General features: G+C 39.0%; 3 protein-coding genes and 1 pseudogene across 12 annotated transcripts; 3 read left to right on the top strand and 1 right to left on the bottom strand.

Annotated features, from left to right (window-relative positions):
* Nucleotides 1–1791: 1791 nt before the first annotated feature.
* LOC112295928 (uncharacterized) lies at nt 1792–4066 on the top strand (annotated as a pseudogene). The gene has a single exon (XR_016498708.1). The product of XR_016498708.1 is annotated as an uncharacterized LOC112295928 (transcript).
* A 2444-nt stretch (nt 4067–6510) lies between these two features.
* Nucleotides 6511–9360, bottom strand: LOC112295796 (uncharacterized). 5 transcript variants are annotated; one of them, XM_073528817.2, is made up of 6 exons: nt 9031–9360; nt 8674–8800; nt 8437–8546; nt 7954–8141; nt 7583–7819; nt 6511–7247 (listed from the first exon to the last, which is right to left on the bottom strand). In XM_073528817.2, the coding sequence occupies exons 1-6, from the start codon at nt 9116–9118 to the stop codon at nt 6762–6764; spliced, it is 1236 nt and encodes a 411-aa protein (XP_073384918.1). In that variant the 5' UTR covers nt 9119–9360; the 3' UTR covers nt 6511–6761. The 5 variants fall into 5 exon arrangements, with proteins under 5 accessions (XP_073384918.1, XP_073384919.1, XP_024403513.1 ...); XM_073528818.2 differs by having other exon boundaries at nt 8674–8797; XM_024547745.3 differs by having other exon boundaries at nt 8721–8800; nt 9031–9171.
* A 4075-nt stretch (nt 9361–13435) lies between these two features.
* On the top strand, nt 13436–16668 carry LOC112272637 (uncharacterized). 5 transcript variants are annotated; one of them, XM_073528870.2, is made up of 4 exons: nt 13822–14018; nt 14474–14554; nt 14927–15032; nt 15812–16668. In XM_073528870.2, exons 1-4 carry the CDS (start codon nt 13968–13970, stop codon nt 16024–16026), a joined length of 453 nt encoding a protein of 150 aa, XP_073384971.1. In that variant the 5' UTR covers nt 13822–13967; the 3' UTR covers nt 16027–16668. The 5 variants fall into 5 exon arrangements, 4 of the variants coding, with proteins under 4 accessions (XP_024356366.1, XP_024356365.1, XP_073384971.1 ...); XM_073528873.2 differs by having other exon boundaries at nt 15426–16668; XM_024500598.3 differs by lacking the exon at nt 14474–14554 and having other exon boundaries at nt 13436–14018; nt 15426–16668.
* Nucleotides 16669–17457: 789 nt separating this feature from the next.
* On the top strand, nt 17458–24622 carry LOC112272636 (uncharacterized). Its single transcript, XM_024500596.3, has 9 exons — nt 17458–18652; nt 18959–19042; nt 19666–19967; nt 20073–20218; nt 20544–20652; nt 21027–21292; nt 21433–21885; nt 22170–22254; nt 22468–24622. The coding sequence occupies exons 1-9, from the start codon at nt 18516–18518 to the stop codon at nt 24153–24155; spliced, it is 3270 nt and encodes a 1089-aa protein (XP_024356364.1). The 5' UTR covers nt 17458–18515; the 3' UTR covers nt 24156–24622.
* Nucleotides 24623–24797: the final 175 nt, after the last annotated feature.

The raw sequence follows: 24797 nt of genomic DNA, 5'->3' as shown, positions 1-24797 counted from the left end.
CTGTGCTTTTTAATTGTCTGGCTTCTGATGATCTTGCGCTGTTCCACTCACGTTGTTTCATGTGGTGCGGAATATTGCTCCTCATGCAAACCTGCCCATCATGCTCTTGTTCGGCTCAGTTCTGTCTCCTGTTTCTGGTCTGTATTACCTCGTGCTGCTCCTCACACTCTTCATCTGCGCAGAAACGCCAACGCTCCTTAAGGATTCGGATTTCCGTACGCATGTCTTGGCATAGAGGGACGAATTTAAGAGCCGTGTAGTTCACTAAGAATGCCAGCATTCGCAGTTTCTGACTTGGATTGAAATATTTACCTCGATTCAAGTTGGTTCTGCGCACAGTGTGAAACTTATACTACATATTTTTACATGTGAAGCTAATACAGTTATTATCACAAATACTGTTAAAAAAAAAAAAAAAAAAAAAAAAAAATTGTATTACTTCTTATGATTATACTTTAATTTCCAGTTTCTAAGAATTGTTTCGCAGTTTTAGTTGTGTGTGACTAGTGACTGAATAATTTTTATTGAGTTAGAATTTAGTTTATTGGAAACACAAACCGGAAGTCAGTCGAAAGTCTTTTCACTACAAATAATATTTGTTTTCAATAATTGTTCTTCTAGTAATATGAATACATTCAACTGTATTTGATTTGATTTTGTATTTTTTTTTATATGTTTATATTATTAGTTTGGTTAAACATCTAAGTGCCAAATCAAATCCAATTGAAGTTTTGAAGAAGTTCTTACTATTGTAACCTCATTTAATATAGTCTACTCAGTTTTTGATTTTATACAGTCATAATATATTATTTCATGAAGTTTAAATTGATTAGGAAGGATCATTGAAGTAGCAATAAAAACCTTTTTTAATTTATTTTATATATGATTATAAAAATGATTAAAAATTATTTTAGCAACTTGATTGTGACATACTATAATTTTATATAATAAATTTAGTATATGTACATATATAGATATACATTGTTGTATAATAATTAGTATTTTTAATTATTATATTATAAAAATTGTATTTTGACTTGCTATATTGTTTTTGTATCTACTTCCCTGTATATATATATATATATATATATATATATATGAAAATGATAAAACAACCCCAATTTTTACTATATCAACTCACATGCCCCATTTCCTTGTTCCCAACCATCACCCCCATTCCTTACATTTCCAACCCCTTGTCCCTATCCCTTGCAATGGTTGGGAATGGGAACAGTTGGGAATAGGGATGGAGGCTCCAAGGATGGAATGATGCTTAAGATAGAGTGGGTTGCTTCAATAAAAATTTGGGTTGCTTTATCATTCCCCTATATATATATATATATATATTCATACATATCATTAATATTGTTATTTAAAAATAGAATCTTGAAGAGAATATAATAATGTTAATAAATATTCCAAAAAATACCACAAAGATACATAAAGAATAATTTATCTAAATTTAATTGCAAATTATTTATACTTCAATAAAATGTTGCCCTCTAAATAATTATGATAATAAGACCGGTAGGAAATAATCTTAAAATAGAGAAAACATGAGACAAGCTTTAAAATTGGAATTATTTCCAAATCACGGTCCAAAAATTTAGAGAAGTCCAAAAATTTTCTAATGCACAATTCGAGGCTTCGAGTGAGGTCCACAGGACAGTAGATATTATGTATGAAACTGTTCATTACACACAGAAAACGGTTATAAACCACTTGCTCTATGACCGCGGACTTCTCGAGTTCCGGTGACCATGTTATGCGGGGTTTGGTTTCAGTGCTTTGGCTTGCGTTCCTCGATCAATTGAACTGGGCGGTCATTTTGTTGCGGCTATGGCGGCCGATATGTTTACCGTGCCTCACACAGTGGGGCGGGTGCTATGTTGCATATGCGGGGTGACTTTGCCGCGGAAGGCCTCCAATATTTGCGTTACTTTATTGCGTTGTCAAGTTGACATCACAGACGGTTTGCAGAAGCTGGCTACTGTGCTGTATTTCCGTGAGTGCGGTCAATTCCTTCAGCCGCCCCGGACTTGGGTGAAGGCGGAGCTCGAGTCGAAGGAGCCGTTCGCATTTTGCATCTAACGGTTGCAGAACATTAACAGGGTCTGGCTGGTGGACGCGGGGCTTGTATGGACCGAGCCTCAATCGTAACGGTTCAAGGTGAGGCTGAAAATTTAGAAAGAGGTCATCAATGGCGCAATCCTGGAGCAAGCTTACGTGGTGGACCAAAGAGTGGAGGATCATATGTGCGAGAAGTGTTCACGCGTGGCGGCGAACCCCGACCAATGGATCGCCTTTGTGCAAGTGAAGCAGAAGGTCAAGCATAAGAGAACCTTCTTTTTTCAAGAGCAGCTTATAATTAAACACGGGTCTGCCGCAGCTGCAGTTAACATCAAGCAGATCCATGACGGGATGGATTTTCACTTTGCAAACAAGTCATGGCTTGAATATTCTAGATTTCTTATCAAACGTTGTTCCTATTAGGAGTACGACAAGCACCTAGTTCCACAAGATTCAAAATCTAATACGTACAACTATAGGTTCACCATGTCCGTGGAGATTTGTCCAGCGTGCAAGGACGGCCTTATATGTTTCCCTGAGAAGGTGGCGGCAAGTCTTGGCAACATTGATCCTTTGGTTCTATGCACGCAGGTCTCAAACAGTTTGTTGCTGCTGGATCCCCAGACTTTGCGGACTGCGTATACAGATGCCAATCAATACTGGAGGACTGGATTTTCATTAGGATTTAGGCCTCTTCTACATGCCAGGCAACTTGTAGAGTACACAATTTTAGATATTGAGATAGATCCAAGTGCGTCCACTCGTGCTGGGAAGTACGTATTGGCAGACGTGCAGGTTGCGAGGAAGTCCGATTCTGGGAAATACAATATCACTTTTGAACGTAGGAGACTTTGCCTTGGGGTTGCAATGTTTATTCAGCTAATACCAATGATCCAGAATTAGAGAAGTATCGCAATTTATCACTTCCAAATGTAGTGCTTGTAAAGAAGAGGTATGAGGAGAAGCGGACGAGGAGACGTGGAAAGCCAAGGCCATGGAAGCTCAAAGCACTAGACATGGAGATCGATCCCAGTGCTATTAGGCAAGACCGGGAGAATGTATCCAATGTTTATGAAAGGATTTTAGAAGAAATCAAAGAGGACCTGGAGATGCACGCTATGATTGCATTGTACGGGGATGTCAACTATAGGCCACAATCTGAAACTGCGGCTATGATAGATGGAGATGGTGACGAGCCTCCATCCGTTCAGCTGGAGGAGTTGTTAGCGGATCTTCGGATTGACTGTAATAACGACGAATCCGAGACGACCGAGGACGAGCAAATGGACGACGCATGAGTCGTACTGTCGCCCACGACCAACCTGGAAAGTCTCTGCACCAATTCAATGATGAATCTGTCAGGTTTCATGCGACTTCAAATGGAGAATGGACATTACATGTGCGATCAATCTTAGAACTTTTATAAAATCTTATCAGCAGCATGGGCTGTTGTTTTTCGTTAGACTTTCGCATGATCACATTCACTTGAACTCGTAAGATTGTGTAGCAGAGTTTAGTCAATGACGTCCTTCGCTGTTGCACTTAAAAGCAAGTGACACTATGTAACGTGAGTGCGTCACCAGCTTTCTTCATAAAATACCCGGATAAAGTGTAGGTAGCTTAGTGTAGAGACCTTTATACCAAGAGTGTAATCCTGTTAGCCTATCGCGTATGCAGCTGGAACTGTTGTACGTGCAGAGTGATACACCATATAATTATGGTCAATTTTGGGATACACCGTGGAATCTTACACGTAGTGTACATAGAATTTACGAGAGAATTGGGTCTATCAAAGGTACAGAGAGTATGAAATTAGGACGTTGTGAACGTTTTAGTATGGTTTATCGTTAGTTCAGTATCATGAAGTGTGGTATTATCGGCATTGTGCACTCACATCAGAGTTCATACTTCTCGAAGTTTGCTGAGGTGGGGAAAACTGCAGCAGCAATCGTAAAACACCTAGTTTTCACCTAAATTAAAATCGCCCCTTCAGGAAGACTTTATTTTGAAAATTTGATGTGGCAATAGTCACTGTTATTCAGCAATTAGTTTTTTCAGCGACCTCTTTTGAGCGGGGTACCGGAATCAGTTGCCGGGGCGAAACCTGGCCTTTCTCAGCCACCAGCCACGATCCTCCTGTTCAGAGACGTTCAAAGATAAATTGCTTGTGGGGTAAAGAATTTGAACAATCCCATGCTTGTGATTTTGCATTGAAACGAATGGAGGTGGAGATTGCACATGATGAGGTAGGAATAGTGAATTGGGGATAAGTTATAACCTTTAGTTAAGTAGAAAATATAGTGAAACCTTACAACCAAAAATTAACAAAAGATTGTTACAATTTTCACAGAAGTTTGATAACAATATCAGAATTATCCACCTTAAAAAGGAAATCATCCATACGTTGGAATATTTTGGTACATAAAAATCACTAGGATTTAATGGATTTCAATTTTAATTCAAAAGAAAATATCATCCGGTATTTGCTTGATTGGAGTTGCAAGCAAAAATCACAATGAATGATAGGGTCTTTCAATTCAGTAGTATGTATTTATGTTTCTTTCAAACGTGTTTTCACATGAATGATTGGCACGTTTTTTCAAAGTGGGAATCTTCGGAGGCAAAGTAATTTAAGTAATACTGGAAAAGAAAAATATAATGGATGTGTATACAGATACTATGAGACGCAAGTATATGCACATGTCATTGAATCTCAAACATTATTTTCATACTTCGAAACATGTTGTCAAAGTGAGAGCTGTTACTTGTTTAGATGTAGCAATTTTATGTGTATTACTATAAGTTCTATTATATAATTGAATTGGTGTTAGTCTAATGTTAATTAATTTACTTACAGATAATTGTGTAGTTGAGAATTGGTATTATAATGAAGACTTGGATTTTTTTCTTAATTGAGCTTACAGTTTTTAATTTTAAAATTCGACTTACGTGGTTCAATACTACACAAGAAATATAGATGCATAATTGGTAGTCTACATGATTTAGTTATTTACTCCATCTTAGAAACATTTTAACGACATATTTGTGATTGTCAAGATCTTAAAAGCTTTGATACCTTTACATGATATTATTGCAAACAATTAGCCATCTTATGTAAAGAGATCCTCTTTGTGATTTAAACTCAATATATAACTTCTATACCATATATTGCCATATGCTTGTTTATTGCTCAAATTGCATGAGAACTATGAAATTTCACAATCCCACATAAATTATAAAACCTTGCATAAATTGTATTTTTTCTATCCACCAAGGTTCTAAATTAAGTGGAATACATTTGTAATTGAAAAAAAAATCTTATTTAAAAGAAATCCTAATCAAAATGAATTCATTATATAAACTAGCTTGAAATTATTAGAAGCCATAGAAATATATATAAATGCAATTTAGACTTTATATATATTATAAAGTATATTTAACTTAAATTTAAATTTAAAATTTCTTTTAACGTTATCATAAGTCTATTTGCTTCTTTATGTTACTTGTACCTAAATAATTTTTACAAAAGGTTGTTTCTAATTTAATGCCATATACAATGGTACCTCATCTAATTAATAACCTTAGTGGATATAAATTTTATAAAACACATGAGTTATTATTATTTATGCAGAGTCCTGAAATGTTATAGTTTGTTGTTGTCTTCTTCTTGCCAACATATCTTCTTCAAACCCCCCCCCCTCCATCCACTACTTACATTAATTTAACCTTGCCTAAGTAATTCTCTTAAACTAATATTCATACACGTATTATAATATAATATTTCACACACTATTCTTGTACCTAAATAATAAAGGCATTGATTTAGTGAAATAGTAGAGGGTAGGCAATGCAACTCTTCACATTAAAAAGAGCATGTGAAATAATCTTATATCAATAGGATTGAATTTACAAGACTTTGAATTTGATGACTTTTGTTTAATTGATAGTCTTGAATAGAGGTTAAAAGATGACTTTTGTCTTTGAGAATATTGAAAACATGTTGCAAATTTTGCCTATTTTTTCCTCTTGTTTTGATTACTGTCTTTAAAGTTTAGTAAAAGCTAGTGACTTAAACACCAACCATCATCACTCTCCATTGTACCCTTGCAGCTTGCAAATGCCATGTTGCAAAGTGACTTTGGTGAGGACACATTTTGTACAATTCCTCAGTAATCAATCTCATTGATCACTTAGCATTTGCTCTCCTTCGTCACCACTTCATCACCACAGGATAGTAAAATAGATGGTTCGTTTTCAGATGTTTTCAGTAGGTTGAAAATCAAGTTTATGCTTGAAATTGTACATTTGTTGCACAGATCGGTATGAAGCATTCCCAAACATAACAGAAAGTTTTAAAGAATCAAAGGTTAAGTCTGATGTAAGGCATACCCAGACTTGGAACTTAAAATATAGAAATCAAACATGGCTATTGAATAAAAATTCAAAAGAAGAAGAAATGCATTATCCAAATAGAATCAAAACAACCAAAAACTTTAAGTTCTTACAGTTCTAACCAGGGTACAAGGATTACCTTTTCAAATAAGACTTGCGGGAGATAAAGTTCAAACTCCTACCTCACAAAAATAAGCAGCAACACAGAGGACACTCGCATGGAAGCTCTAACAGCGCCTGACACTTCAAAATTCACAAAATCGCCACTATACAGGTTGAGCAGTCTCTTGAAATCATTGTTATCTCCGTAATCTTACAGCGCGTTCATCTCTCCCGTCGTCTCCTCGATCAATTCTTTCCCTATCCTTTTTGACGTCCCTGCTTCTATCCCTACTCTCATCATCCCAGTCTCTGAGAGCATTCCTTCTATCATCCCTACGATCCCTTCCATCCCTGTCGGCATCATCCCTTCTGCCTCTTCTATCCAATTCTTTCGGATCTTGGTCTCGACCTCGATCCTCTCGATCGTTGTCTCTTCTTCTGGATCCATCATCTCTTCTTTGCTCCCCTCGATCAGAATCTTTACTTCTGTGCGCGCCATCTCTTCCTCTCCTGTCATCTGGAGGCTTCATTAACTTCTCTTTCTCTCGACCAGTCCTTTCTGGACTAGAACTACGCTTAGTCGAGGCTAAGTTCGATCTCCTGATAGCTTCTTTCATTGACCCATCAAATTGATCATGTTTCGAGCCTGCACCTGAACCTCCTCGACCAGTATTGCCATTTCTCTGTGAAAAGAACCACTTCTCAATTTCAAATACTGGATTTACTTATACAAGAGCCCCATAATACCAAGATGCATAAAAAAGACAAGCTAAATACAAAAAGTAAAAATGACCAAGTAGCTAGAAAAACTATACTTCATTTAGTCAAAATAGGACATAGCTTTTGGTGTTATTTTCTGCTTGTCATCTTGGTACCACATACTCAACTTCCACCTCAGAAGAACAGCCCTACATTTCAAAACAAGAGAAACGTGGTAGCTCTTCGCACATGGCCCTACCAACCTTTAATTCCTGCATCAACAAGAGAAGCACTACATCCAAAGTGGCAGAAAACAAACCTGTTCGTCATGTGCGAATTTACAACCATCCCCACGGTTGCATTCCCCACGTTGAAAAGCATAACATACGCCTCGAGGCTTATCCTCTCTTTCATTCATGCCATCATCGTTCCGTTTTGTTGAAAGCATTTGTATCCTCCTCCCTGCTTCTTTCATAGACCCGTCAAACTGATCATGTTTCCAACTGCCGCCATCTTTCCGACTGCCACCTTCTCCCCAACCAGTGTTCGAATTCCTCTGCAAGAAGAAGCACGTGTCACTTACAGGCACGTAACAGCACCCGGATAAGACGACTATAACTCAACTATACTTCTCTGGAAACATGGGTTATAATAGCAAAAGTGTGCATCGGATTGTTGGGTGTAATAAACCTGCTCATCGTGTGAAAACTTGCAATCATCTCCGCGTTTGCATTCCCCGCGCTGAAAAGCATAGCACACTCCTCGTTCCTCTCGCTTCCGCTGTTTCTCCTCCTCGTCTTCTTCTAGCTTCCTCTTATAGTCACTCACATGATCCACTTTAATGATGCGAGAATCCACTCGAGCTCCATTCAAGTTATCTGCAATCATCCTCCAACATCGTACAAGAATTACAACAACAACAGCAACAAAATAATAATAATAATAAAATCGTTCAGGACCCGAGGGCCCCTTACTATCGGTGTTCACAAAGCACTTCTCAAAAAATGGTGGGTACTTAAACGCACTGCCGAAATCCCATTCGCTGGAACAAAGTGTTGGCAAAACCCTGACATTCATTCGAAGACATAGAATGTTCCCGTTCCCGGAAAAGCCAGGATATGTAACACGCAACGTCTAGGAAAAATAAACGTAAGAGATCACAAATTTACTAACCCACTGCCAGCACAGTGCTCCGCTGATCTTCATACGCTAAGAATGCAAAGCCTTTTGACTTTCCAGTCGCTTTGTCCCTCACAAGGTTCACATCCACAACCTCCCCATACCTGAACAGTATCCCACAGAATACAAGATTATACCACTTGCTTCACATCTTCCCGCAACTAATCCATTTCCACGTACAGGATATAAAATGGCCATCTTCTTTAGTGCTCTGCCACTTAACGCACTCACAAGGCTACAGACACCCTTCGAGATGTAACATCAGTGATGTGCACGACCTTCGATTCTGCGCGATCGCTACCAGAAGACGATGCCAGTACATTCACGTCAATTTCTTTTAACGCCCGAAGGTAATCTACTGCAAAGGCACATGTAACAAACAGGAGCATCGAATAATCAAACCACCCAAATTCTGCACCAGTAAACGCTGTCGAGTACGCTATTTTCAAAAGGTTTGGGACGTACTTCCCAAATGCACAGCCAAGCCGCAGAAACTCCAAATTTCCCAAACTACACCTCACTCAAAACGCGACCTAAACCACATTGTCCTGAACCGAGCAACAACATGGGTCGGAAGAGAACACTCACTGGGCAAAGACCGCGAGAACATCACCCTCGGTGAGACCAAAAGAGAGCCCACCCACGTAGATGTACGCAGAATCCTTGTACTTGGCATGCCAGGATCCCTCGTCGCTTATGCCAATTGCTTGCTCCCTCGCGGTGATCTTCTGCGTGTTCTTCACTTGCGTCAACGGGTTCATGATTCCTTCTCACGCACGCAGCTCTGTTTTGTCAATCTCAGACCCCCCAAACGCAACTACGAGTCTCACCCTCGATCAAAGTCGAGCGCGCAGTGTGTGAAGCAGAAACCCTAATTGCGGAATTAAGTTTCACTGTTGCTAGAGAAACTGAAATAGACAACTTCGAAACCAGTCGCGGGTTCCGGCTCTTCATAGCACGGAAATGGGGGTAACTGGCGGTGTGTCCACACACACACATGCCTGTGTATGTATTCATTTGTATTAATACTAGCGGAAACCCGCACCATTGGCCACAAAAAATATTTTCTAAAAATTTCAATTGGGAACTTCCGAGCTCCAAGTCTAGTGATCTCACACTGCTACTCTCAGCAATGTCCAGCAACATCATGTGGATTTAGTGATCTCACAGTGTTACTCTCAGCAATATCCATCAACATCATGTAGATTTTGATCTCTGATTAATCAAAAGTTGAATTATTGCTTCACTTTTGATGAGATTTGCAACCAATTAGAGATGGTTTTTGTTTTCTCTAGTTTATCCCTTAAGATGTTTTGTATAAGAGATAGTTAAGTGAATATGTTATCATGATTATATTTCTAAATACATAAAACTAAAAAAAAATGAGTTGAAATTCAAGAGTCTAGAATGTTGGTCTCATTTAGAAGCAGTACCATATTAATAATGAATGATGTATATTGAATAGAATAAAAAAAAGGTAACAAGTATATAAAGTTCTTACTTGTTTGTAAAGTTAATAATTTTATTATATACAAGAAATAAGTAACTTCTTCTTTATGCTTCAAATGAGAATTATGACTGGCATACATATGGCAAGTTCAAGGTAAATTGTTAAATAATAATAGTTTTTGAATTGAGTAAAGTAAAATTTTGTGGTTTAATTTTAATTTCTTTTTTTAAAATAGTAGAATTGTCATATTTTTATTAAAATTGAGAAGGTAAACATATACATTGATAAAGAGTGTCATACATTATATTTTTAAATTAATACTCTTTTGGTCAATGATAGCATGATTGCATTGACATATTGCATATTCTAACCTAAAATTTATTTTGTCCTGAAATAAAGTAACTGTATTCAGTTTACAACTAATTATTCATTGTAACTCGTCATTTATTAAAATTGAAAAAACTTGGTTATTATCGATACGTTAATTAACATTGTGCATTTTTCATGAGTTTTACAAAATCAAAAGTTAATAATTATTTAAAACTCTTACAATAATTATGCAAAACTTTACAAAACTTCTTATTAGCAAATGAAAATCATATTCAAAATAAACAAATAAATAAATAAAATATTTTATAAAAGTATGATAAAATATGGTAAATTTTATTTTAATTGTCTTTGCATTTTTTTAATTTTAATTATTATTAAAATTATTAATGACTTTATTTTAAAAAATATATATAACATTTATTTTTTAAAAAATATATAACATTTATTTTTAAAAAAATATATAACATTTATTTTTTAAAAAATATATAACATTTATTTTTTAAAAAATATATAACATTTATTTTTTAAGAATTTATTTGTTTATTAGATATGAATTATTGTGTTACACTTTATACTTACACTTTATACTTAGTAAATGCACCACGTATTCATAAATTTGAGAACTTTATTTCTAGTAATTTTTTCATTCAGCTATGCTCTAAGAATTTATTTTGCATTGCCGTAAAGATGATTCTAATTACATATTTACCAATTTCGAGTTTTCAAGTGCTATTTTGAAATGATGTAGAGTTTGATAATTTTTACCAAAATAAGATGTCGTTTCAATGAAGTTTGTATTTCAAAAAATAAAAATAAAAACATACATATGTGAGTGTGTATATATCTATTGTGTAATAAATAAATATGTATAAATAGTGTATTAAAGTTAAGTTTTTAAAGGATGAGAAACGTCAAATCCTGGTTTTTAATTTGTTTTTTAAAAATTAAATAAAAAATTGATTATTTTCACCAGATTTTTTAAAAATATGTAAAGTTTTAAAGAAGTTGTATTGATAATTATTTAGCAAAAATATTAACTATTATGTGATTATGTACAACATTTATTGCTTGACAAATAGAGATGCATCAATTATGTGAAAATATTTTTAGATGACACAAGCCACCATCTAAATGCAAACAACAAATAATTTGCTTAAAAGAGAGACATGGATACAAAATTGTTGTTTCTAATAAAAATTGAACCAAGCTTGTTAATATTTGTCATGTCTCTATGAATTTAGAAATAATGTCATACCTATCTATATATATATATATATATATATATTTTTGTACTTGTATAAAAGTAATTTGACAATAGAAAAACAATTGTGCAAAAGAGTAAAGAATGTATAAGATTCTGATATAAGTTGAGTGAGACCGAATTGTTAGGCAAATTGTAAGACAAAGTGCTACACTTTGGTTGATAGAATCTCATAAAAAATTTAAAATTTAAATTTAAATTAAATATTTTTTTAAATACATAAAAATTTTTTTATACCAAACCAAATTATACTTTTCTTTAAACCAAAAGCATGAGCCATATGAATGTGCTACATGGAAATCTTATTTGTATATAATATAAATAAGGGTCACATATGTAGAGCTTCCAACAGATGAAAAGAATTACATTGTAATTTTATTTTAAGCTACTTATAAACATAAAAAAATGAAGCAAAAAATTGTATTAGATAATTTAAGAATAAATAAAGTGGTAAAAAATTAATTATAATTTTAATGCAAAAATACTAACTAATGTATATTATTGTGGAACTTCCGATACTTGAAAAATAAAAGTGCACCAATTGTGTTGCCATTGTTGGGTGCTGTCATGAGCCACTATGGAATTGAAAACAATAAAAGATGAACTAGCAAAGCATATATAGATGCAAAATTGTTGTCTCTAAAAGAATAATTAAACTAAAATTAACAATGTATATTATGCTTTCATCACTCTAAAAATTATTCTTGATTTGTAGTAATTCTTTTACTTAAAATAATAAAATAATATAAAATAGTAAATATTAAAAAATATATAATTATAGCAAGCATGCTTTTTTAGAGTCAATTGTTTGGCAATAAAAATAGAAAGCATGCTTTCGTCAAATAACCTTATTACAAACTTTGATCTAAATTTTGGAAAATTCTCAAATACATAAAATTAAACTTATTTATTCAATTTTACTTGAGTTATTTTTGGGCCTAAAGTAGGACTCTTATGAACAACTATATATAAGTTAAGGTAGTATTTTGTACTATATTGAGACACCGTTTAAATTCTTTTTACAATTCTTTTTATTTCTATTGTTTTGTTTTTTGTTTTTTGTTTTTTTTTTAAATTTCATGACTATCTTATCAAGATGCTTCATATTATTTAAAAATAATTTTTATTAAATTTATAAAAATAAAATTATATATATATATATATATATATATATATAGTATTGCTCTTGCCACCACAACCTCCCATCCACTCTATGCAACATTTTATTTAATATCTTTTAAATCAATCAAATTTCATTTGTTTAATAACTTTCAAACTATTTGATTGAATCATTTTTTTATTAAGATAAAAGCTATAAAAATATGTCAAATGAGTGGCGGATTGTGGTGATATTAATAGTATCCTATATGTATGTGTATGTATATATATATATATATATATATATATATATTCACACACAACAATAAGAGAAAAGGAAAGAAAAAAATAAGTTTCAAATCACAACCAAATTCAACTAAGAAATCCTTACGTTCCATACATAACATATATCAGACTCTGAACTTAAAAACCAGACATTACACCAATTTATATTTCGATCATGATATTTCAGCCTACAAACCCCCCCCCCCCCCCCCCCCCCTCTCTCTGCATATATGTATTTCTTTTTTTATAAACATTTTATCAGCAGTGATACGACTCCAACACATAGTTTCACATAGAAAGAGAACATGAATCACTAACACGTTAAAAGAAAGAGTTTTTAAAGCCCATTTTGTGGTGCCAAGATGCGAGTTTTGGGTGCTGGGGGAGAGGGACCTGTGTGAAAAGTCCCAGTTTTGCAGATGGGTTTCATCATCCTTCATCGAACAAGGCAAGCCAGATGAAGGAAAAAAATTGTTGGGTCGGAGCAGATTTGCACATCGCTGTCGACAGCATCAAGCGCATCCATGGATAGAAATGGATCATAGCAGCAGCAGCAGCTGTGCCGTTTCATATTCGATGCAAGGGTTTCATGTGGACTTTGAGGATGAGAGGATTAGGGTGAATGGGGGGAAGGCAGAGTTGGGTTGTTCGAATCTTCGAGATTCATTCCTCCAACACCCTCATCCCATCAATTTCACCCTCGGATACGATCACCACCAGGGGGAATACGTAGTTCGGCGTACTTTCGTACAACCACCTTTCAACAAAGCAAACCCATGCGGAAACGCGGGCTAGAATCGAATGCGAGGAAAGGGTTTTCATGGGATCGTGGATTGAAGGAGATGTTGAGGTTTGTTCTACACTCCGATGGGAGCTCTTGTTTTTGATGGGTTTACAGTGGTTTCAACGAAGGTGAAGCGAGTGGAGTCCATCGTTTTTTGCGGTTTGGCCCCTGGATATGAGGTTTGGTCGAGAAGAGGGATATAGACTATGTAGAGATGATGAAGAAGGAGAGATGGCCGGTGATGGAGCAAGAGGCAAGCGATGGATGGATGTCGATAGGAAGGCAGTGAGTTCTGCTGGGTAGGCCGCTAGATTGCCATGGCTATGATGATCAAGGTTTTCGAAGCATCTTCAGATCACTCGCAACAGGTATGTTGTGAATTTTGATATTTGGACATCATGTGATTCGTGGCAGTCTTAGGCGTGTGCAAGTAAATAGGGTTTGTCGTTGCGATCTGGCAGTGTATATACGTGGAGTTTGTGTAGTTGGTTTTGAGTTTGGAGGGAGGAGGTTTAAGTATATATGTGCTTTTTATGTCTTGTTGATACCGTACCCATGGATTTGTTTCACAATGCTGGATTCGTAGTTCTAGTCGAAAGTTGTTCGTGGCTGAAAATTAAGTGGCGGGGCATGTGATAGCTGTTTTTTGGTTCATTTTACGAGGGAAGACTGTTAGCATTTTGAGACCAATCGATCAAAAGCGATTGCTTTGCGATTGCAGCTAGGCTTCTCAAATTATCTGAGAGGGCAACCATGCCAGATTCTTTCGCGGAAGGATGCATCGCGTTGCTGTAGTCTCTAGGGTACTAACTGAGAGCTGAAGCGGGTAAACAAGTGCTGCAGGAGGTTATGGTGCGGGAGTGGGGCTTCTAGTTTGAGCCGTAAGGTGTCATTTAGCTCTGCGGTGAGGATTAACAGTAGCCACCAATTTTCTCGTTGCAGCCTCTTGCCTCTGAGGTGTTTCCAACCTCTCCTCCTAACCACCATTGAAAAAGAAAAAGAAGGAGAAACCTAACATTTACTCACCCACCCACCTCCTCAACCCCTCACACGTAGGGACATACATACATGTTATATTTACATAAATAAACTATATATTGCTTAAACGCCGCTTCGGACAGAGAATGTGATGTGTTCTAGGATGGAAGATTTGAATTGTATGCGCTGCACACCTTCATTTTCTGGGATCATAGGCTCAATTTGAATTTCGTTCGGCAATGTCGTGCAGAATTATCTGGGGAACCATAGTACTGAATCTTCTGTAGCTTGGTTTTAGCTGCTCCGGAAGTTACTCGGGAGCTTCGAGATTCTGGGCTGGAGAATTTGGGTTGACGCCGGAGTTGAAGGACTTGGCACCCGTGGTTTGCTGGAGCATTTCCAAGGTACCAATATTTTTCCGTGCGCGTTGTTCTGATATTGAGTTAAACAAGACATGGTGAATGTACTGCAACGTTTCAGTGTCAAAGTTGAACTACATTATTATGAAGCTGTAGTTGGTCAGGTCGTTCTCGTCCTTTTACGACGACGATTCCTCTCTGCTTGTTCTTGAACTGCAGCGCATTTTCACCGCATCGTGCATATTTTTCTTATTTCATGCCTTTTGAATGTATCGTTGAGGGTGTCACCGTCATTGTCTTAATAGCATCAGGATTACTGTTTCAATCCAGTTGTGCCCGTTAGTAGTTGTATAGATTAGGAAGTTTATTACCAGGAAAGTTTACGAATATCAGGAGCAATAACTGCGATTACTGGTATTTTTTCTTCTGGTATGTTAGGAGGACGACCGGGAACACTTCCTCTGGGCATATTGTTTGCTTCTGTTGGACTGGATTGCAGCTGGGGGTTGTCGAATATTGGATCCGCCACTTTCTTAGTACTCTTCTTTCAGAGCTATTGACAGCGGATGCTGATGTTGAAGTCCCAGTTGTGAAGGAGGAGAATGCAAGTAGAGCATAATTCTTGGAAGATGGTTGACTGGTTCCCCATTCAAATGTTGAGTTCTGAAGTGGCTGCCAAGCTCTAGAACAGGGAAGAGTAGCGCTAGAAAGCGCTGAAGGGTTTATAAATTCGATTACAGCCAGTTTGGTAGTTAAGGTCATTGCATCTTAACCGTTCACCTGCCATTTGTTAACATCCTTACACGCCAGACGTGAGCTCGCAGTTGTGGCGCCTACAACATGGTTGGACTGGAGAGGTGCACGAAAGAAGCGCACATCTGAAGAAATTCAAGTGAGCGTGGTTTCATTTTACGTATCAACAGTCACAAGTCTTTCTGATCAGAATTGGGTTTTATCCGTGGACCTGGCGACGTTAGCGGCCTGCTGGTGTGGTTGCGGACTTTCACAACAATCGAGGTTGTACATGGTCGACACTTAAAGTCCTGTATCATGCAGTGTGGCGTTGTTTTGCAAGCTGTGGTTAGCTCTTAGATTCATTCAACCCAGAGGTTTAGGAGCTGTTACATCAAAATGTTACATATTTTTTTCAAACAACCCGAATGTCTTTCAGAAGTCCACCTCAGGTTTAAAATGAAAGAAATACAGCTACATGAAAGAAGTCTTCAATCTCAGCCTGCCGACCAGGAAATAGTCAAAATCACCAGTCTCATCTTCCACAATTTACCTGCTGTCATACTTTGAACTGAATTCATGCAATGAGAAATCACGAGTGAAAAAGCAGCAGGTGAGGAATGTTTGCACCGAACTTTCGGTCGAATGAGTAGAAATTTGTAGTTGGAATAACTTACGGCCTCTCATTTTCAAGTTAGTGTTTTAGATTATATATGAGAGGACTGAAGCTAGAAAAAATGTTAGCAGGCTGTTTTCTCTTCACAAGCAAAGGTGCAGTTATCACCTGTGCTGATTGAGTTCTCTTGTGACTGTTTCTCTCTACTGATTGTCGCTAGCATCTATCACCACCTACTAGCGTAGCAGTGATGGTTGTTAGGTTGGTAATTGAGAAGCCAGTCGAGCAGTAAATTTGAAAGCAGCCTCCTAGTGCCGCAGTAATTCACGCACATACCAATAATGTGGGTTTAATGTAGAAGTTTCCAACCAAACCGAGGTGCAGATTGTTGTGTTTTCAGGTTTCCTCTATCTACTGTTTCTTACATTACAGCAGAGATAGAGTGAGGATCAAGGTCAAATCAGTTAGGTTGCCTGATTTGGAACCAAGATGGAAGTGTGACTGTGCACTAGAGAAATATTCGATACGAAGTGAAAAAGAAACACGAAAGAGGCTTGCGATAAAGATAACGGACGGAAAGAGAACGCTGAGGCACCGTCACGTTCATGCAAGTGGGGCATACGCAGAGCGAAATGAGAGAGAAGAGAGGGTCTCTAGGCTCACCGAGTCGCATTCGCATTCTTTGGCATCGCACCCTGCTGATCCGTAAACGCACCGCACCCGCTCTCACTTTGTATCGCAGACCCTCGCTTTCGTTCGCATTTTCACGATCATTCGGCTCGTTTCTGGAGACAATCGATACGTATTAGGATATGATGGCTTGTTGTTGTAGAGAGACTCTCATGACACTATGGTAGAGGGAGAAGGGGAAAGGGGATTTTTCTGAGGATTAGGTCCTGGTCTGGAGTAACTTGCAGGAGAGGAAACAGACAAGGCCTTGCGTCGTCCGGAAGAAAGCATTCGCCAGGATGGTGGAGCACTTCTTGTGGAGGGAGTGTGGCGAGTTACAGAGCATTTTGCTTACTCGACATGAACTCCACAGGGAGGTTTTGTTTTAAGTTGGTTCGGCGTTTTTTTTTGCGACTCGGTTTACGGCTGGAAGGGAGGGAGGGAGGGAGGGAGGCTGAATAGTTGCATTCGCTCTGTGGTGGTAGGTTGTGATGGGGAGGATGGCGAGGTTGTGAGTTATGGTCTCTTTGAATGATTCTTCCGAGGTTGCGCCTGTTGCTGTGATTGAGCACCTCATTCGCATCGCTGCTATCCTGTGAAGGAACTGAGGACGAGGAGACACGAGAGAGGACGGGAGTCGGGAAGTGGAGGGGTTCTGTGAAAGTAGTGTAATTACTGTGTTTGCCGACACATTGATAAGTTCCTTTCCTGTTTCGTCAAAATTCGTATCTGCCCTCCGGCGTCTATCTTTGAACTTCAATTTTCAACGATGTTTCATGGAAGGCTTCAATTGACAGATGAGAGAGTTGAACATCTGTAGTTAAGTTTGTCTTAGGTTTTGCCGTCGGCGCTAGTATCCAAAGCATAAGTCGATTGGCTTTGCAGTTCACCGAAGTCCAGATCTTATCGCTTGTTTCTGATCCCTCTATTTCCTTTGTGGTTTTGAGCCTTCCACTAAGGCGTAGTCGGGAGTTCGCTGAATCGAGTGAGAAGATTGTGAGAAAGATCAACGGAGAGTTTTAGGTCGTACAGGTTCTGTAATTACACTTGATTCGGTTCCTGATTGCCTATCTTGACTGTCAAGGTTGACTTCCCGCAAGTTGTTTACTCTCACACACGTCCCTTGTGACATTTCAAGCACTTGATTTGAATTTTCGACATTAGATCCCATGCCTGTTTCGAGATGCAAAATTGCCTTAAACACCTCCTGCGATCAGCACCATAACAGATAAAGTTAGGTTTTAGACACGGGAGTTACTTACAATGAGAAGCTGAAGATGCCAAGTCATGCCTAATGCGTCCGCTCAAATCCTGAAAGAACTATGGATTGTTCACTTTCAGTTTTTTCAGATGAACCTTAGGCTTACACGCCTGTAGTCAGTTTTCTGAATGATAAGAGGCTAGCATCGTGGCTGGTAGAACTTGGTAACATTATCGATGCATTGCGGTAATAAACAGTGTCAGCTACTGTAGATCTAATAGGCAAATAGTCTTGGTGCTCGTTTGCGTATATGGTTGTAATTCGTGCACGCGTACACAGAATGACGACCAAGAAGATGTACAGATATACGAAAGATACTTTGTTGGCTTTTGCCACACTACCCAGCTGCCAGACTCGTCCGGATGGAATAGATCCTGTTTTATGGAGGTATGATGTCATGACCATGCATTTCAAATTTCTGTGCGGAAGTGAACAGTTCGAACGGCAATCAAATCGTGCAGTAGTCGCCTATTCTTTGTTTTGTGTAATATTTGCTCCCTTACTAGTCTAATTAAGGTCAAGTTTATTTGTCTGTCTAGTGCTGTATATTTCTTAAAATCTTAGCAACAGACCGAAATTGACGTGTGTTGTGGAGGCAGCCGTTCTGGAACATGATGGATTTGGTCTGTATGACACGATTCTTTGATATCTTTGAGACTCCATCAATGATATGAAATTTGCTCTTGTATGCAGTGTTTCGATCAATTCCGACGTGGTGGAGGGGAACATTGCAATTCCGGTGGTGCCATCTGCCCGAGGTCTCGTACGTAGGGATTGGTGAGAATCTTTACAAAAGTCAATGTCGAGTTAGAATTACAAATCCGAAGGATTACGTAACTTAGTGAAATTTTTTTTAGCTGTGATCAGCACAAGCGTTCACTCAAGATTTTGTGGGAGGATCTTTGCAGCGCACAGTTAGTTGCTGATGTAGGTCTCGGGTGCCTGCACTTTGAACGATAGACATCTGGCCTGGCAGTAACTTTAATAATCGTCAATTTTAGGGTTTTTGGTTGCAGTATGTGATTACTCATAATTTCGAGAAAGCATATTCACCTATGGGTTGAATTGAGAGGTTTTTAATAGGTCGATTTCCAGAGATATTTGACATAGTTTTGTGGGTGACCTAAGGGATGGTTGTGATTGGGTCAGGGGAATAGGGCTCATCACCAGTTGTTTGCGGAACCCTCAAAGGGGACTGACGTAACCCATTTAGATCGATGGAGATGTTGTTGCAAAGAAAGATCAGCCAAGATATTGAGCACCATCAATGAACCAAAAGGAATTTGGCTCTTACTTTGCCATTTTTATAATAATCTTATAGAAAATCCTGTCAATGTGAACAACAGTTTGGATATTGCGAGCATCCCTGATGCTGAACTTTGCGTGGTGATGTTGGACAGTGACTTAGCTTACAGTAAATCACCGGTTGATGACCTTCCGGAATGGAGGAGACCTAATGGTGGAGGTGCCATTCTACAGTCAGGCCCCCGCCGCAAACCTTATGAAGAAGAACCTCTGGGCAATGCCTTTTCCAGCAGCTACCCGCCTCGACCTTCTGGTCCTTGGGTTGAACATAATGGTCCTCCAAGGCCACCACACGATCGGCTTGGTCCTAACGGCCCTCCAGGTAGATGGGATCGCAATGGAGATAAAGACCGTGAGCGAGGGCGTCATGGTCAAGAATGGGATGCCGACGAAGGAGGTAGCGGGTGTTTTCATTTTTCTGCTGCTATCTATGTATACACATCTTAATCATGTATTTAAATACAGCAGATCATGTGTGTGTCTATTTTTGAATTTGGTGCAGGTTCGGGAGGGAAAGGAGATGCAAGTCCGCGCCCCTGGGTTGAACGTGATGGCCTACTAGGAAGTGGGAATCGACCGCCCCCTCAAGCGCACACCCGCGTGGGCCGACCAGCTGATAATTACCAGCCTTCTCGCCCTCGTGTTAAGGTAGGTGCTCTTGCGGTACACTCATTTGGTGTAACTGAAGCATGCAATGTCTATTGGTATGGTTTGTGTGGCTTGTTTGTATTCTTGTGATCGACACTTGGTTAGCGTGTACGTTGAAGTCATAGTTTGCTCTTGGCTACATCTCAGTAATGCCTGGCCAGTTCTTGGTTGATTGTGCTTTCTGGTCGCTAACTTAAGGCCTTATTATTTTGCAGACCTGGATGATTTCTAGTGACAAGAAAGTAAACATTTTGGTTGTAATTGCGGACTTCATTGTTGTCGGATTTACTTATTTTCTGCTGTTTTTGTGGATTGTTTACTGCAGGCGCCAGTGTATGGACGTCGCGAAGATACTGACATTGTGAATGATGAAACGTTTGGGTTTTTAGAATCTTCTCACGATGATAGATCCGATCAGGAACGTAAGCGTCGTGGTGAGTATAGATTGTTGGTAAATTTTACATTGTTTTGGTTTGCAGTTCCGCAACCATTTTGGTTAGTTGTTCCGATCATCATGTAATTGCAGTGTTATTCCACTTGTGATTCAGGCATGAGAATTTTCAATCAATTTTTATTTCTTTTCTGCCGTAGATGTAGTTGTTTTGCTGTTTGTGCCAACCTTTGAATTGTCCGAGACGTTCTACATTCATTGGTTGCGCACTTGATGTGTAGCCTGTGAAGTCTAGACTCGTGAGATATGCATACTGTGAAACCTAACATGCTTCCCGCCCTTTTATCTATTTTGATGCTGAACTGATTGTTTAACCATATACCAGATCTGATTCAGCAAGAGAAATGCTGTGTGCAGAGGCTTTCGAATTGATGCGTAAAGAGCAGCACAGGCATGTGCAAGAACAAAAACAATCCTTGACAAAGTCAGGAAAATCGGCTGTAAATCTGAAACATGATGAGAATAGTCTTTGGGATAACCCCTCTCATCAGTCTCCTCCTCTCTCACCTGTTCCCAAGACTGCTATAACTCCTGTTCCAACCCCTCCTCGCCCTGCTGTTCCGCCTGGTTTTTCAAATGTGCTCCAGCAGCGGCTAAATTCAAATCAAACACCCCTACAGCAGGTACTAATCTTTGCAGTTGAGTACATGTTTCGATTCAATATCTGGTGGTTACATGTTACCTAGAACAATGTGGTGAACAGATTTTTAGTTGATGTAAACTTTTGGCTTACAATTATTTGATCATTCAATTTGCTGTGTAGAACGATGCACAAGGTAATCATGGTCGTCATTCAAAGGATGATTCGGTTAAGGACCAGAACTTATTGGATCCTGATAAGACAGGTGATCCTTCAGCTCGTTCGAGTAGTAGCATAGCTGACATCAAAGAAATCAAGATTGCAACTCCAGTTGCCAAAATGAATGTAGACTCGGATGTTGAAACGAAAGTTGTAGTTACTGAAGCTACAAAGGATAATACCAGAAATGATTCTCTTTCCTCTGAAGGAAGCCTCGAAAGGAAGAGATCAGCAGGGCTGCCAGATATGTGGAGTTTTAATCTGGAGGGCCAGGACCTAGATTCAGTTAGTGATATTCTATCCACCGAAGATGCATCCAGTATCCGAAAAGAGTCATTGCTTGACAAGCTATTTGGAAACGCCGCACCAACAACCATTGATGATTTTGCCCTTCCCTCTGATCTATCTAAGAATGAGGTATCTACATTTTGCGTGACATTCCTTATGCTGTACTTATTAGGGTTTCTAGTTAGAGAGTATTTTGGTTTTGTTTTTTCTTTTCGACCAATTATCTTGTTTTTAGGCTGGAGACATGTGGAAATGCACAGTTTTGTCTTTGTTGTAAAGTATAACGTCTCGTTTTAAGTATAATGTGTAATCGTGCGTAATGTGTCCTGAGCGGTAGATCGCACCTTGAATTTTTAAACAGCCACTTTTTAATCGAAGTATTTGGATCCTGATGTATTCCTATAACGTGCCAGCCCCTTATCCCAGCTTCAGATGAAGAGAATTGGTCAGGAAGCCTTTCAAAAGCATCTAAATTCGCTCACTGGTTTCATGCGGAAGGTATGGCCGCTTAATTTTCCTTTGTTCCGCTCATAGCAAGCCAAAGATGCACCCTCTATCTATTCTGTTGTCAGTCATTTTTGTGTTGGGACTAATCAACTAAGCAATTTATTGTGTTATCTTTTCAATCTTACTTGTCTACTCTTTCGACTTTAATACTGCTTGGGGTAAACTTCGTATGGTATTTTTACAAACGTCAATGGGAGATTGCAGAAGATAAGTTTACAACAAGTCAAACAAGCAGCTCCAAAAATCTCATGTCTTTGTTTGGAAGTAGCGAGCATACTAAGAACTCTGCTCCGTTGGAGAAAGACATCCAAAGTATTGGTGGACTTGGCTCCTTCATGATGTCTGGATTCAATGTACTTCCTATGCCTGTGGGTCCATCCTTGGAGGGCATTGAGAAAGGTTTGGCAAACATGGTGAAAGTCCCTAATCCCAATAACCACACTGTTACCAATAACAGTTTTACAGAAAACTCAATTGCACAGCATAAACAGGTTCCCAATACGCCTCCGGTGTTCATGACTTGTGAGGACATCGAGCAGGCATTGCTGGCTGAAGCTGCTGGGAGTGGCCCTCAGCTTGAGACAAATACACCCCTCTCACTGGCAGAAGAAGAGACCCCACCCAAGAGTGCTGCAAGTGCTTCTCAACACCTTCTTTCACTTATTCTCAAGAAACCTCCTACTTTAGAAGCAGGGCTGCCTAGTAAGGTCATGGATATGGAGGATACAAGTGCAAAGCCGAGCGTTGAACAGGCATGGAAGAAATCAGATCCTAGCAACAACCAAATCAATGAAGTTCATACATTGGCGTCGCTATTCGGCAAAGCGTTTTTGAATGAGTTGCAAACGCCCGAAGCAGCAGCACCAGTTAGGATGTTTTTAGACGATGGTCTCGCAATTCAGGAGAGTGAGCTGGAAAAGGCTTCCTTTCCGATGCATAATGGAGAATTCAACACCAAAACAAGGTCAAATGGTATGGGTGGTCCTCGAGATTGGTTTGCAAGCTCTGGACCCGGATGGAACAGCATGTGGCCAGACAGCAACGATGTGGAAGCTGGCGGTCATGTGAAGGCCGGTCATGCCTTGAAAGAATCACACTTGAATCGCACTACACATGAAGACTTTGAAGATAGGACCGCTAGTGCACCTTCTATCCCTGGATTATGGAGGAAACCTGACGCTACCAACGATCACAACAATGTGTTCATGGATAATTTGAACGGAGCAACTCCCAATTTTGGAGGTACTACTTTGCAGACCCATGACGAAGTGGTTACGATTAATAGAACTTTGCCAGCTGCATCAATGCAACACTTGGGCTCATCCCTTGGGCAACCTAACCAGCAACGAGCACAGCTTGGTAGCGCTAATGTCAGCTTTCCTCATCCCTCCTTTCGACAACAAGCGCATGGTCCGTTGTTCAATAGCAATGGATTGGATGGGGGATTTGATGGATTTTCAGCTCCACATATCATACAACCACCGTCGCACAGTTTCCCTGGCTCCATTTCGCATCCTCCAACTCATATAATGGGCCAGCCTCAGATGCTTCAGCGCCCCCAATTACATCATTATGGAATGGTAGTGCAAGAGCAGGAAAGTTTTAAACCACAGCTTTCTGCAGGAACAGGCTCTGTTTTGGTACCAGCTGGTCAGCACATGCATGAGCAGCAACGTCTGTCTAACCCAGTGCCTTCGGGGGGACTTTTAGGCCCCTTTCAGCCAGAATTTCAGATGATGAACAGCAAAAGCACTACTCCGGGCGGCTATGGTGGCGATGGAGGCGTTGAAAGATGGTTTGGGGTTGATGGACGTCGATCAGCTCATTTGGGACCAATGAATATGTTTCCACAGGCTCCGCTGGGAGTGGAAGGTGATATGCTGCGGTATTGATAGGTACACCACTTCTTGCACTGTCTTCCGAGGACGAGGTTTACGTGGATGGTCCAGCGTTGCCTTTTTCGAAACGTGCATGTTCTGATAAGTCAAGTACTGAAGCCTTTCAGCAGTGAAAAGAATTTGCAACCAATCATGTTGTTAGAAGTATTATGTCCTACTTTTTGTGGTTTGAAACCAGCTTGCAGTCTTTGCACGGGTGTCTCAATGTGTAGTGCAAAGCCGTTTAATCAGTTTCTCAGACTGGTATAACTTCATATAATTTTTGGAGGGCCCTGTCGTACTGGCATGGAGCCATCTAAGCGCGTTCTGGCGATATGAAGTCATCTAGTTCGTTGACTTGAATAGAAGTCTATGCACAAGTATTATGTAGAATGTGTCTGCTCTTGAAAAGCTACCTGTTGTATTCCTTTGCTGATGAAGAAGGGACTTCGAATAACAAGTATCAAATTGTGCTTTCTGTATTTTTGTGTTTTGTCTTGTTTTGTCTTTTTTTCCTCCCTCTAATTCTTAAAATAATGTATACATATCCTTGATGTCCATGTTTATTGTTTTCGTTTTTTGGTATTTTGGTTCGGTTTCTTTGTTCTGTAATCGCTAGCATGGATCTTTAGTTTTCTTAACAGCAGAGCTTGATCT

The sequence above is a fragment of the Physcomitrium patens genome, chromosome 19 (genome assembly GCF_059467195.1).
Source record: "Physcomitrium patens ecotype Gransden chromosome 19, ASM5946719v1, whole genome shotgun sequence".
In the NCBI taxonomy this organism is placed as follows: Eukaryota; Viridiplantae; Streptophyta; class Bryopsida; order Funariales; family Funariaceae; genus Physcomitrium; species Physcomitrium patens.
This window is presented reverse-complemented; position numbering and strand designations above follow the sequence as displayed.